General features: G+C 34.0%; 1 protein-coding gene across 8 annotated transcripts in view; it reads left to right on the plus strand.

Moving 5' to 3' along the window:
* The window catches only part of Cntn1 (contactin 1), a 343,845-nt gene that overhangs the window by 289,403 nt on the left and 41,073 nt on the right, over positions 1-13,369 (plus strand). For all 8 annotated transcript variants that reach the window (XM_046436255.2, XM_058576455.1, XM_046436256.2 and 5 more), the window contains 3 exons: positions 1,285-1,519; positions 3,914-4,017; positions 11,826-12,012. In XM_046436255.2, coding sequence (XP_046292211.1) covers positions 1,285-1,519; positions 3,914-4,017; positions 11,826-12,012 — 526 coding nt within the window. The remainder of the gene's footprint in view (positions 1-1,284; positions 1,520-3,913; positions 4,018-11,825; positions 12,013-13,369) is intronic.

Consider the following 13,369-nt stretch of genomic DNA (forward strand, 5'->3'; position numbering starts at 1 on the left):
TTGCAAAGGCTAAGGTGGGCAGATCCTATGCAAAAAAAAGGATCCTGAACACCAAGGGATGCAGTAGCATAGATGATTAAATATTCAACTCTCTGATTCCAGAGATATTTTAAATTCATTGTGGTCTGGTAACCCAGTTATAATTTATAACTTTTTCTCTGGACAATCTGAACTCCAAAGATTCAATTTGCAAACGTTCTATCCAAACCCATTTTTTAAATTGAAGATTGTTTCTTCCTAGTGTAATCCATCACGATAGAGGAGTCTTAGAAGTCATCCAGGGGACTGATACTGAGTGATCCAAACAGTTTATTACATTTTCTTAATCCAAAGGAGAAGTTCTATATCAGATATAGTATTTGTGGATTTTTGAGGTGGGAGGGAAATTGGGAGGGGGTGGGGAAGACTGTGATAGCACAGAATTACCTGAAGTAGGCATCTGGCACTTATCCAGGTAACACTCCATAAATTCATGTATACAGTACACATTTTTAATGTCTAACTACTGCAGATAGTTGAGGAACACAATTTAGGCTCCAAAGGATTTGAGGACCACAAGAAAAAAGACAGGTTTTAGTCTTTACATGAATTAGACTGATTTATTAAGTAAGAGCATATTCAGGTGACTTTATTCTGTCCTCTGGAGTCATATATAATGTTTGGCACTTAAATAGATTTTTAAGCAAGATTAAAAAAGAAAGAAAGAAAAAGAAAAAGAAAAAAAATAAAATCCTGTTTTTTGCTTGTCTGAATCTCCAATTATTTATTTCTGAGTTTTACTGTCAATATAATGTCCCAAAATGGAAATATAAAAATCAGGACATCGTACTCTTTTCCATTTGGCATGGTTTTTGTAAACCCTGTGGGTATCTGCTTCCCAATAAAATGAGCTTTGTGAAAAAATTTAAAATTAGAAATTCTCCTAAAATTCAAAATCAAGTTTCCAAGGATAGGGCCTGAGAATCAGTGTTCTTGAAGGCTCAAGAAAGCTTGGGAGGAATCAGATTGCATCTAGAAGAACATCTCAGAGAGAAGAAATTGAAAATAGGAAGGTCCAAGGCAGGAGCCCCTAGGGTGTTTGAGAAATAGCAAGGTTGCCTCTTGGTAAATGAGGTCATCACATGTTGAGCATGATATTGCTCTGGCATTTTCTCCCAGTACTAACTTATGAGCAAATACATTTTAGGGGAAAGCATGCCTCTATGTGAATATTTATTCTCATAGGATTTTTCTCACTGCTAACTTTATCATTAAAACCTATTTAATATTTTAACCTCTATTTAGCCTTTATCAAGAGAATACCACTATGGTAACAATTTTGGTTACATTGTGGCATTTAAACCATTTGATGGAGAAGAATGGAAAAAAGTCACAGTTACTAATCCAGACACTGGCCGATATGTCCATAAAGATGAAACCATGAGCCCTTCTACTGCATTTCAAGTCAAAGTGAAAGCCTTCAACAACAAAGGAGATGGACCCTACAGCCTCATAGCAGTCATTAATTCAGCACAAGATGGTAGGTCAAAGGCCTTGCCAATGTGGTGAGGCAGATGGAATCTAATTCTTTGGCATTCAGTTTGTTTTCTTTAAGGTCTTACTTATTAAGATCCTTCTATAGTACTACACCTTTCGCAAATGAGTATCATTTTGAGCCAAAGTAAAATGTCAGTCTCTCCACATAAATGACAAGTTACTCATGCTTTTGTTCATCCTTTAGATCATGTCCAATGTAGTTGACTAGACCCCTGTTCCTTGCCTCTTAATTATAACGTGATTGTCAAAATTCTCCAAAACTGGATTGGAACTTATGTTTGTGCATAGTGCATACTACTACATAAGATTCTAGAATATATGTATTGCTTATAAAATTGCTCAAAATTATAACACAAAATTTGTGTGACTGCAGCATTCAAGTAAGTTTTCTTTTTAATTATAATAGCATGCTGAAATTTTATTAATGGGTATCTAAACGTGATTATATAAAAGAGGAATCAGAAAATCAGTTGAAATTTTTTTCTTTTAAAGGAAAAGTTTTGTCCTATAGGCCATTTAGGGAAAAAATATTGATACTGGCTCTATGTTTTTCTAGAAACTAATTAATCGTGCTTATAGAGGACTTTTATAGTAAATGACATACAGTTTTTAACATAGTTACCTTATTTCCTATTTAAGCTGCTAAGATTTTTAAATTTATATTCCTGTTAAAAACTGATAAAATGTCCACATTATGTCTTCTTACTCATGTGCACTGTGTAAATAATTAATGACTAATGAAGCAAATAGAGATTTTATTGACTTCTGATCTAATACATTTACCCTTAGACAATTTTCCCTTGCAAACACTCAAATGAGAGATTTTTGAGAACTAGAATTGTGTGAGGTATTCTTCTACTCTCTTTGAGGAAAAAAAAAGGCTCCATCTAATGGTTTATCCAATTTACATTATTGTTACTTCAAAATAAACAGAGCTGTCCCTTAGAATTCAACTGAACTTCTCCAATATGATCCTCAGTCATAGACTCATTACCTTTCATATTTGTTCAAAAATATAATGTGTATTCAAATAATCTTATGAGCCATATACTCCAATTCTGTTATTTTGTTGTATATGTATCTTATAGCATCATGTTACATACTCTAAACATATATAATATGTATTCAAGAATGCACATGTGAAAGGCAGCCATGAGTCATTTAGCTCAGCTAAATACCTTGAAAGAATAAAAAGCAGAAATAATTTGTTTATAATCAAGCCATGGAAAAGTCCTGATGACAAATCTTACATTCTCTATTTCTGTATTTATTCAGCAGAAATGTGATAACTTGACTCAGTTTTAATAACTTGAAAAACATGACTACATCTCCTGGAGAAAATGAAAGTTAAAAGTATTTTACAAGTTATCTTTTCATCCAATATCATTTTTTACTGCTGTATTTGATGCTAAAGTAAGCTTCTAGGCAAAAGGCCGTGCTTGTCATCTATGGAGTCATGGCCATTTGTGTTTAATTATATTTCTTTCCTAAATATTTCATGAGTCTCATAAAACTTGCATGTGCTGAAACTTGCATAAGTTGTTAATCTTCTACTTCTAAGAAATCAATCACAGTGCTACATGTTTACCTTGATTTGGAAAGGCAACAGTATTCATATGTAGGACATTTTTTTAACATTAAATAGGATTATGCCTTTTTAATGAAAGACAATAAAAATTGATCACCCCTGCTTAAATGTTTCCCTGGTTTCTTTGTGTAAATTTCATAATGGATGTAAATTACTTTTTCTCCCTGAACAGAGGCTTTTTGATACATATTTGACTTGATGCCCAGTTGTAAGATTAGACATATAAAAGCTTTCCTGAGCCCAAGAAACAGTGGATGTCACAACTTGTTTCAAAGGATCATACATTCTTTTTTTTAATTCTTAGCTTGAACATAAAAGAAGAAAGTTTTATTAATTATATTGCTATGTATTGTTAATTCATATGAATAACAAGTAGGAGAAAACTCATTATAATGAATGATTTGTATAGTAAATACTGAAGTTCTTTTGGTAAGGTAGAATAGATAAATATAGTTTTAATTTACATAAGGAGGCCTTCTTAAAAATATCATTTGGGTGAAATAAAAACAAATTAATATACTTCTTGTTCAAAGGTATCATGGAAATCCACAAAGCTTTCTATAATTTGTCAAAGTACATGAATAATTATATGTATACATTATCATTCATGTGTAAGAAAATGTGTGTACATAGTAATAATAAAAATAAACATAATAAAAATAAAGGAAGATATAGTAAAACTAATTTATTTTTAAAATGTGATAGTTCTAATTAATTCATATAGCAAACAGTTTTATTCAAATTTCTTTATATAAGTATCTAAAATGTAATGTTCTCATCAAATTTCAGCTCCCAGTGAAGCCCCCACAGAAGTAGGTGTAAAAGTCTTATCATCTTCTGAGATATCAGTACATTGGAAGCATGTATTAGAAAAAATAGTGGAAAGTTATCAGGTGAGCTCAATTTTTGTCAAACATTGCATTTATTCATAAACACATGAGCATACATTTAAATAATTGCATGTTATAATGTCCTGGGTCCCACTAATTGATAGAGCAACTAACATTATATTTTGTATGTTTAGTGTTTTGGGCGCTTATAAGCTAATTGTCAAGAGTAAACTAGGTAATACTCTGAGATGATTATTACACATTGTGTATATGATTAAATTACCACAATGTACCCCATAAAGATGTAAAAATATTATGTCTCAATAAAAAGAAAAAGAAAAGAGTAAGACAGTGTTCCTAACTAGCTAATCCAGAAGGGATGTAGAGACCTATGTGCTAGCAAACCACTGGCTGAAACAAAACCTAAAGTAATAACACTCATGGTTTAGCCAAGGTATTTTAAAACAAACATTGTCATAAAATGCTGGTGAATATCAAGTTTTTTTGGAAAGCATTTTAGTAATTTATATCAGCTTCCTCAACATGGTCATCTTATTTCACTTAAGCAGTTCCAAGTCTAAAATTTCCTTTAAAAGAGACCATTATAAATTTACCAGATATGTGTCTTACAGTGTTACCTATGATGGCAGGGAATCGCCAACAATCAAAATGTCCCAAAGAAATTCATGAAGCCAGGCTTAGGGAACTGATAGGAATTAGCCAGGTAAGAAGGGGAATGTTTGTCTTCATAGGGGAGTGAAAACTGGAAATGTGAAACTAGGAAGGTAGTTGGGGTCTTCAACATAATGCTAACACAATTCAAACTTGGTTACATAGGGTAAGTGAATAAAGGGATTGGCATCACCTGCCTTCACAGATGAGCAAACAGATACTAGATTCCAAAAAGATTCAACATGTTTCCTCTGTTGTTCTTAACAAGCAGTGGCAGGGCAGTGTCTAGAACTCAGATTTTCTGACTTAAGGTTAGGGCTTGATGCCACACCACAGATCTCCTTTTGCTTTGCCCAGTGAGTAGACAGGACTGCTATTCTGGAGGTGCCCCCCCCCCAGCTAGCTTGCCCTCTCAATTCTTGTGCTCTGCTTTTCCATCTGTGAATGGAATATCAGTTCCATAAGGGCAGGCTTTTATATATTCTATTCTCAGTACTGAGAATAATGCTGTGCCCATATCAGGCACCAAATACATGTTCATTGAGTATTGATAGGAATAATGAGGTATGATTGAATACAATGTTAACCTTTGGCTCTCTGAAGACCATGTTTCTGTGATGCAGACACATAAGCAACCCAAGCCTTTAAACAGAAACACCCAGACTAATAGGAATTGCTTTTCTGTTGTTGTTATTTTGTTTTGACACCTTGGTTCATGATTTGGCTAGATTTCAGAGCGTCTTCAGGTAATTTTTGCAAGGGTTCAGCTGAAATTATAATAAAGATAGCGGGTAAGAGGGGACTAGGAATGAAAGGAGCAGACAGACTGGGAATACACAGTGCTCATGATTTACTAACTCGACAGTTATACATAGCACAAAAGGAGAGAGAGGGAGAGAGGTAGAGGAAGAGAGAGAGAAAGAGAGAGAGAGAGAGAGAGATTGATTCTGTAGATGTCACAAATCCTCATAATAAGTAAATCCAAGATATAAACTGCAAGAAGACATCAATGATTGGTCCTTAAAACATCCAATTTTACACTGCAGGATTTTTTCATTCTTTATATTATTCATTTTTAACAAATGAAAAATTTAATGAGAATGAAATTAAATATATAATCCATCTCATTGAGATAAAGTGTTAAATATATATTTCACTTTATTAAAGGACATCCTATAGAATTATATACTATCTTTCCCTATTCCAGTAATTCTATATTGACTATGTTATTATTTTCAACATAGAAAATACAAAAGAAATATAAAGTAAGAAACCATATATTGATACCAATAATTCAGACAATAATCAGAATACAAGCTTTATTTGATTGGGAAGTAACCCTGGATTAAAGATTCTCAAATAATAGAAAATGAGATTTTCTGAAATGGGAATTTCAAAAAAAAAGTGTGTGCCATGGGGAATTTGGTTTCATAGACTTCTGACATTTTGCAGCACCACATCAAGTAGAAAGTTATGAGCTTTGTTGCTGACCAGACACAGGTTTACATTACAGCTCTGTTACTTAGGAATTTAGTGGGAGATTTATTTGAACTTCCTTAGTTTCCTCACCTATAAATTTGAGAGAGTCACCACTGTCTCATAATTGTTGCTTGGAAGAAATGAATAATCCACATTTAAGAGTTTTCCTGTTCTTTGCCATTAGGTATTTTGGAAATGACTATGGCAATGCTGAGATGATTGGGATGATATTGAGAAAGACAGCACCAATATGTTGAGTCCTTGTATGCTGAACCCCAGCTCATTGTATTGAATCTACACAACCTTAGGGGACAGCCGCTTTTGTTTTCTCCATTTTAAAGATGAGGGTCTCCAGTCTTCCAAACATTTATAATAATTGTCTTGCATCTCCAGAGAATAGAAGATTTAAAACGCTAGAAGTAAATTGTTCAATTATTGTTTCTATTCAGTCTTTCTTGAAATCCTTTTAAGCCTTTCACACAGAACCTCGAATATCAAAGATAAGCACAGATCTTAAAAGAGAAAAATCAGTATCATTTATTTCTCCCATGAGAAATGTCCCATGAATATATGGGGGGAAATTTTTACTGACTATAATATGGCTATTATTTCTATTTTAAAAGTAGGAAAGAAGCCAGTAGTTTAGAAAGATAGATGATCAGGAAAATCAATACCCCCACTGTACTTTCTATGAAAACTATGATGGATCTAAGTTACAAATATACATATGCAAAAAGCAACATGTTAAAATACCAAATAAAGCATAATGTTGAGAAAGTTGAGTCCTGGTGATTAACCACATCTCAAGGCTGAGATTTCAATGAGCACTATAGGCAATTGGGTCCAAAATTAGTCTTTTTGTGGTTTTAAAGTGTGTCTCAGTAGAAAGTTTAAAGGTCACACATGGTTTTTTGGGGGAGGGGCAGTCAGGTTAAAAAGTTTCCCATTCCCAATTTAATTACCCAGTGAGTTTTTCTATAGAATAGGTGAGCTAGAAAACCACAAAAATTCCTTCTCAAAGTCATTTCAGTAACTTTGGTCTCCTTCCCAGAAATCCACAAAAGACTTAATTTACTCACTCAGCAGGTAAAATATTCACTTAATTAATTTAATGAAAATAAGCAAAAATAGGCTATCAGAAATAATGAATGTGAAAACTCTTGGTAGCTGAATTGGAGATTAATACAGATAATTGATTGTGCAATCATCATAAAAGATTAACAGTCCCAAATATTCTTCTGAAGTGTTCTTACAGGTTAAGTTGTTATGAGTGAGCAAAAACTGATGTTTAGGAAGTGCTTCATGTTCTTATTTTGGAGAAGGCGTCTGTCTTAGTCTGTATCTCCCCTAAGCAAAGCTTCACAAAGGTGTAGAAGAAGGGGACTTTTTATTATTGTTATTTATTTATTTTACATGAGATGCAAGGGAGCAGACAGGAGGGAAAGGCAAAGAAAACAGGACAGGAGAGAACTTAAAAACAAAGGAGCTTTATCTTGTTGGCAGCCACTGTGGACAGCATTGAGATCTTTAAGAAACTTGACAAATGTGGCTCAGGACTGCCCTGCCTGAGATGAAAGGGGAAGCACTGATGCACCCTTTCCCCTTGGTTAAGGTGGAGCCATAGGCATTGTCTCTTCTTCCTCTTGGGCCTACTGAGCTTCACCCTGAGGTGCAGGTTGACTCTAGGCAGGGAGTGTGATGTTGGGAGCTCTGAGGAGATGAAGTGTTGTCCTGTATTTGTGGAAAGCTGCTTGAAACCTGCTTAGCTCTGTTTGATCTCTGTACCAGTGGCTGAAATGAAAGGGAACTTTGAGTAGTTCCCAAGTGGTATGCAAATAGATTTTGAAAGATTTATATCATTGCCATTCATAGTCATAAAGTGTGCTAATACTTGATCTGGGACCTGGATAATTTAAAGTCATCATATCTCTTTAGAGATTTAGTCCTTTTTGGTTACTCTTATTTTTTCCACTTAAATATCATATGTAGATTTTTTTTTTTAGTAAAAAGATACTGATTCTTATATTAAGTAGAGGAATATTCACATGTCAGCGATTACTTTTGGATAGATAAAATTTGCGATTTAAAGGAGGGAACTTGGAAATTGATATGAAAGTTTACAGAAGTAGCAAATAATAAAATGATACAAAGCTAGTTTTTGGAAATGCTAAATATCTTCAAGCACTCCATAATTGGTAGCATGTATTATTTTATTCTGATTCTCTTTGAAGTAAATGAGGTTAAAGGGCTGCTTTTCTTACAAATTTCTCATTTTTTTCTGGGAAGGGATATAATTGTTGCTTTTTTGAGTGAGCACAAACTGATGTTTAGGAAGTGCTTCATGTTCTTATTTTGGAGAAGGCATCTGTCTTAGTCTGTATCTCCCCTAAGTAAAGCTTCACAAAGGTGTAGGAGAACTTCACAAAGGTGTAGAAGGGATATAATTGTTGCTTTTGTAACACTATTGTCACTATTTTGTGACATTATTGTAGCTCATAAATTTATTACAATTATTCCTTATTGAAAATAGGAGTTAGTTTTTTTCTGAGGCTTTTTTTCGCTTCTTAATACTTTTATGAAGAGTACAAATTTTCTTGAAACAAAATTAAACACTGATCTATCAATGATTTTAATAATTATATATGAACTTAAGCACTTTTATTCCTTGATTAACTTTTAAATAAGAAATATGAAGGTGAACACATTTCTTTGGTTCTCTACTGCATGATCAGCATTTAGTACATTATCTGGTACAAACTGGGAATCTAATGAATATTTGTTCAATGAATGAGTAAGTACCACAGGTAAAACAAAGTCCTACACACACTTTTTAGTTCTCAATTTTAGCATATAATGTGTTCAAAAATAATACACTTCCCATCACTAAGCTTATAATCTATACGAGCAGAGAGACAAGTAATGAGGCAATTCTATAATGGTTTAATATGCTATTATGAGTAAGTACTAGACACTGAGTATGGTGGGGCTTTTAACAACATGTATATAAGCGTTAAATGCCATGCATTAAATAGAAATAAATATACAACTCAGAAAGAATCACATGTTTTCTCTCATATGTGAAATCTAGAAAAAAATAGACAACAAGAATATAGAAGGGAGGCTTAGTGATGAGGAGGGGAATTGGGGGATATGGGAGGGGTGGTGGAGGGTGGGTAGTAGTGGGATAGCAATAATCAAAATATGTTTTATGCATGTATGAATATGACACCCAATATTCTATATAATTGAAATGTATTAATAAATATTTAAAAAATTAAATACAACTTTTGTTACTCCAGCAAATGAAAATGAAATTTAAGGTCAACTATCAAAAAAGTGTGGACCTGCTTTGTTTATTTACTTCCTTGCTTTTCTGATAATGATAATGTAACCTCCCATTAATTCATATAGAGTCTCTTTTGGTCTCCCTACTGATTAGCCAAGAGCATTACATTTGTTCTATTTTATGGTTCAGGTTGTAGCCCCCGCCCACTCCCTGCCAAACAAATTTTCACACAAATTAATGTTGTTTCTTCACCACAATGAAAAACTCAGCATGAAGATCAAGATGCAAGAGACCAAACTTATCATCTACTTGGAAATTCATTCCAATTTCATAGTCAGCATCTAGTTCAGACAGAAATCATAATGCCATATTTTATACATATCCATCCACTTCTGTTTATTTTAGAATTATTTGAAAACATAAGTCATAAATATGTTCATATATACTTAAGAAGAGGCTGATTATGCAAACAAATCATTCTGTGTCAGGTTTTTTATTTGTAAAGGTTGAGTAAACATGTGAAAATGCTATATAACCCTCATATTTGGAAACTAGGAAGTAAGGGAGTACTACTTGGCACACTCAGTGATTCTTTCTGCTCCCAAGTTACAAGGGAATGCTAAGTCACTGCTTCGATTGGCCATGAGTTTCAGTGGAGACTGTTATTACACAGATTCCTGCCAGAGTCAGAGAAATAAAGGAATTGGTCATTCAGGATAATTTACAAAGAATACATTAAGACGTTTTTTTTGTTTCCTTTTGTTGTGCCAAATGTATCATGAAATTTGAAGAAGATGACTCATTTTAATATAAAACATAGAAATTGCTTTCATTATAGTCATCTAGTTTAAAAGCTTCTCCTCTTTAAACTGGGTTCTTCTAAAGGAAAGATGTTTTAAAATGTGGTATGCATCTCAGTCAATAAGCACACTTATAAAAATTCAGGAATCATGGGGGCCTCCATTGTAGTTCCTGTAAGATGGGATAAATTCTACCATCAGATGTTTGTTGAGAAGACAGTGTGGATGATCCTAATGTAGTGCCTGGCATTTCCTTAGAACCTAAATGTTCATTTTATTTCTCTTCTGCTTAGTAAGGAATAGGCCTTATGTATTGTCTGGCTTAACCACTCACTTAGATGGAGGCCTTTTGCTTCTGCTCAGATGAGTGTTCTTAGAGCCTGAGAAACCCAGGCCTCCACCAGAAGACTCTTGTCCCATATAGAAGACCAGTAAGTTTCTGCCAGCTAACAGTTGCTTTTGCAACCTCTGTTTACCTTTCTCAGTCTGAGAATACCCTTCTGGTCTGATGATGAAAATGACAAGGAGTGTCTGTTACAGTCATTAGAAAATATACTATTGTATCAGAAAAGTTTAGCATTAGTAAACAAAATAAAAACATTACAGAGGAATAAATAAACAGTAATCTTATTCAGAAATTTACTTATTCTACATATAAAGCTTATTTTGGGGTCTTGCATCTTGAATTTGGATCACCCTGTTCCATTTTATATGATTTCATATGTATTTATGTGAATGAAAAGTTCAGGATTCTTTTAATGTTAGATATTTTTTATCTAGGATTTTGAACTAATTGTGAAATTAAAATATCATAATTTTATAAATGGGAATCTATAATATATAAAATACCAACATATTTATAAACAACTATTTTTTTACTTAAACTTTAGGTATAATTATAGATTACTGTGCCCTCTCCCCCAAAAAGCCTATATTTGAAGAATCTAAATTATAATTTATAAAGTTTCTTAAACTAAGAGACAGGAAGACTATAATCCTTTGGCAGAAGTCATTATTTCTAATCATAACATGGACAAATTTTTAAAAATTATTTTAAGTTTATAAAGCTTATCGAGTTATCTGGTATATTTCTTTATGATTCATGTATAAGGGTTGGAAGGAAACAATTTTACATGCAAACTTTGAAAGAAACTAGAAGAAAGATTACTCGGGCATATTTTAGGCCACATATTGACTGCTTTTGTCAAACAAAGTTGTACTCCTGTTAAATTGCTTTATCAGTGACTCATAACAAGTCTGAAACCACATAACAGAAATAAAGCAGGAAATAAATGATAAAAAATATTGTGGCAATTATTTCCAAGGAGATCACTTTTATAGACTGAAGATAAAGTCATATGTGTAGAAATCTGGTTTCTCTATGTCTCATTTTGGTCAGTGTAAAAACTTCTTCAACCAATGAAGTGAGGCTTTGATTTGCTCCTGATGCTTTCATCAGTACTGCATATGTACCTTGCCATTTTCTAAGACTGACAGAAAGGTAAGACTGTAATGTAACACTTGAGAATATGATACTCAACCAACATCAGTGTAACAGAACCAATGGAAAAGAACTTTCGCAACTGAAGAATCTGGGTTATTGTAAAAATATTACTACTCTTCAATGTTTGCAGATTCGGTATTGGGCCGCCCATGACAAAGAAGCAGCTGCACACCGAGTTCAGGTCACCAGTCAAGAGTACTCAGCCAGATTGGAGAATCTTCTGCCTGACACTCAGTATTTTGTGGAGGTTGGAGCCTGCAATAGTGCAGGGTGTGGCCCTCCAAGTGATGTGATTGAGACCTTCACCAGGAAAGCACGTGAGTGTCTTTTTTAGCCTTTTCTAAAACTCTTACTGGATTCAGTCATAAAATAGGGACATTTGAAGGAACTTTCCTATCTTATTGTGGGAGCAAGTTTGATTTACAGTGATATCTTTTACAATAACACAAGATTTCATTTAAAGCATTATTAGTTGTGGATATTGAAGAAAATATTAAGAATGTCTTCATACATTTAAGGTTCCATTAAAGCAATAAAATTAAATAGCTTCCCTTTGTAAAGACTGCTTCAAGTTTTGTACCATTAGATAAGTAATTTGTTTGCATTCTGTATTTATTATTTTTTTAAATTTTTTATTGTTGGTTATTCAAAACATTACATAGTTCTTGATATATCATATTTCACCCTTTGATTCAAGTGGGTTATGAGCTCCCATTTTTACCCCATATACAGATTGCAGAATCACATCAGTTACACATCCATTGATTTACATATTGCCATACTAGTGTCTGTTGTGTTCTGCTGCCTTTCCTATCCCCTACTATCCCCCCTCCCCTCCCCTCCCCTCCCCTCTTCTCTCTCTGCCCCCCTACTGTCATTCATTTGTCCCCCTTGTATTATTTTTCTCTTTCCTCTCACTTCCTCTTGTATGTACTTTTGTATAACCCTGAGGGTCTCCTTCCATTTCCATGCAATTTCCCTTCTCTCTCCCTTTCCCTCCCACCTCTCATCCCTGTTTAATGTTAATCTTCTTCTCATGCTCTTGGACCCTACTCTGTTCTTAGTTACTCTCCTTATATCAAAGAAGACATTTGGCATTTGTTTTTTAGGGATTGGCTAGCTTCACTTAGCATAATCTGCTCTAATGCCATGCATTTCCCTGCAAATTCTATGATTTTGTCATTTTTTAATGCAGAGTAATACTCCATTGTGTATAAATGCCATATTTTTTTTATCCATTCGTCTATTGAAGGGCATCTAGGTTGGTTCCACAGTCTTGCTATTGTGAATTGTGCTGCTATGAACATCGATGTAGCAGTGTCCCTGTAGCATGCTCTTTTTAGGTCTTTAGGGAATAGACCGAGAAGGGGAATAGCTGGGTCAAATGGTGGCTCCATTCCCAGCTTTCCAAGAAATCTCCATACTGCTTTCCAAATTGGCTGCACCAATTTGCAGTCCCACCAGCAATGTACAAGTGTACCCTTTTCCCCACATCCTCACCAGCACTTGTTGTTGTTTGACTTCATAATGGCTGCCAATCTTACTGGAGTGAGATGGTATCTTAGGGTGGTTTTGATTTGCATTTCTCTGACTGCTAGAGATGGTGAGCATTTTTTCATGTACTTGTTGATTGATTGTATGTCCTCCTCTGAGAAGTGTCTGTTCAGGTCCTTG

The sequence above is a fragment of the Marmota monax genome, unplaced genomic scaffold (genome assembly GCF_021218885.2).
Source record: "Marmota monax isolate L192 unplaced genomic scaffold, Marmota_monax_Labrador192_F-V1.1 WCK01_AAM20220418_F8-fsc00012, whole genome shotgun sequence".
In the NCBI taxonomy this organism is placed as follows: domain Eukaryota; kingdom Metazoa; phylum Chordata; class Mammalia; order Rodentia; family Sciuridae; genus Marmota; species Marmota monax.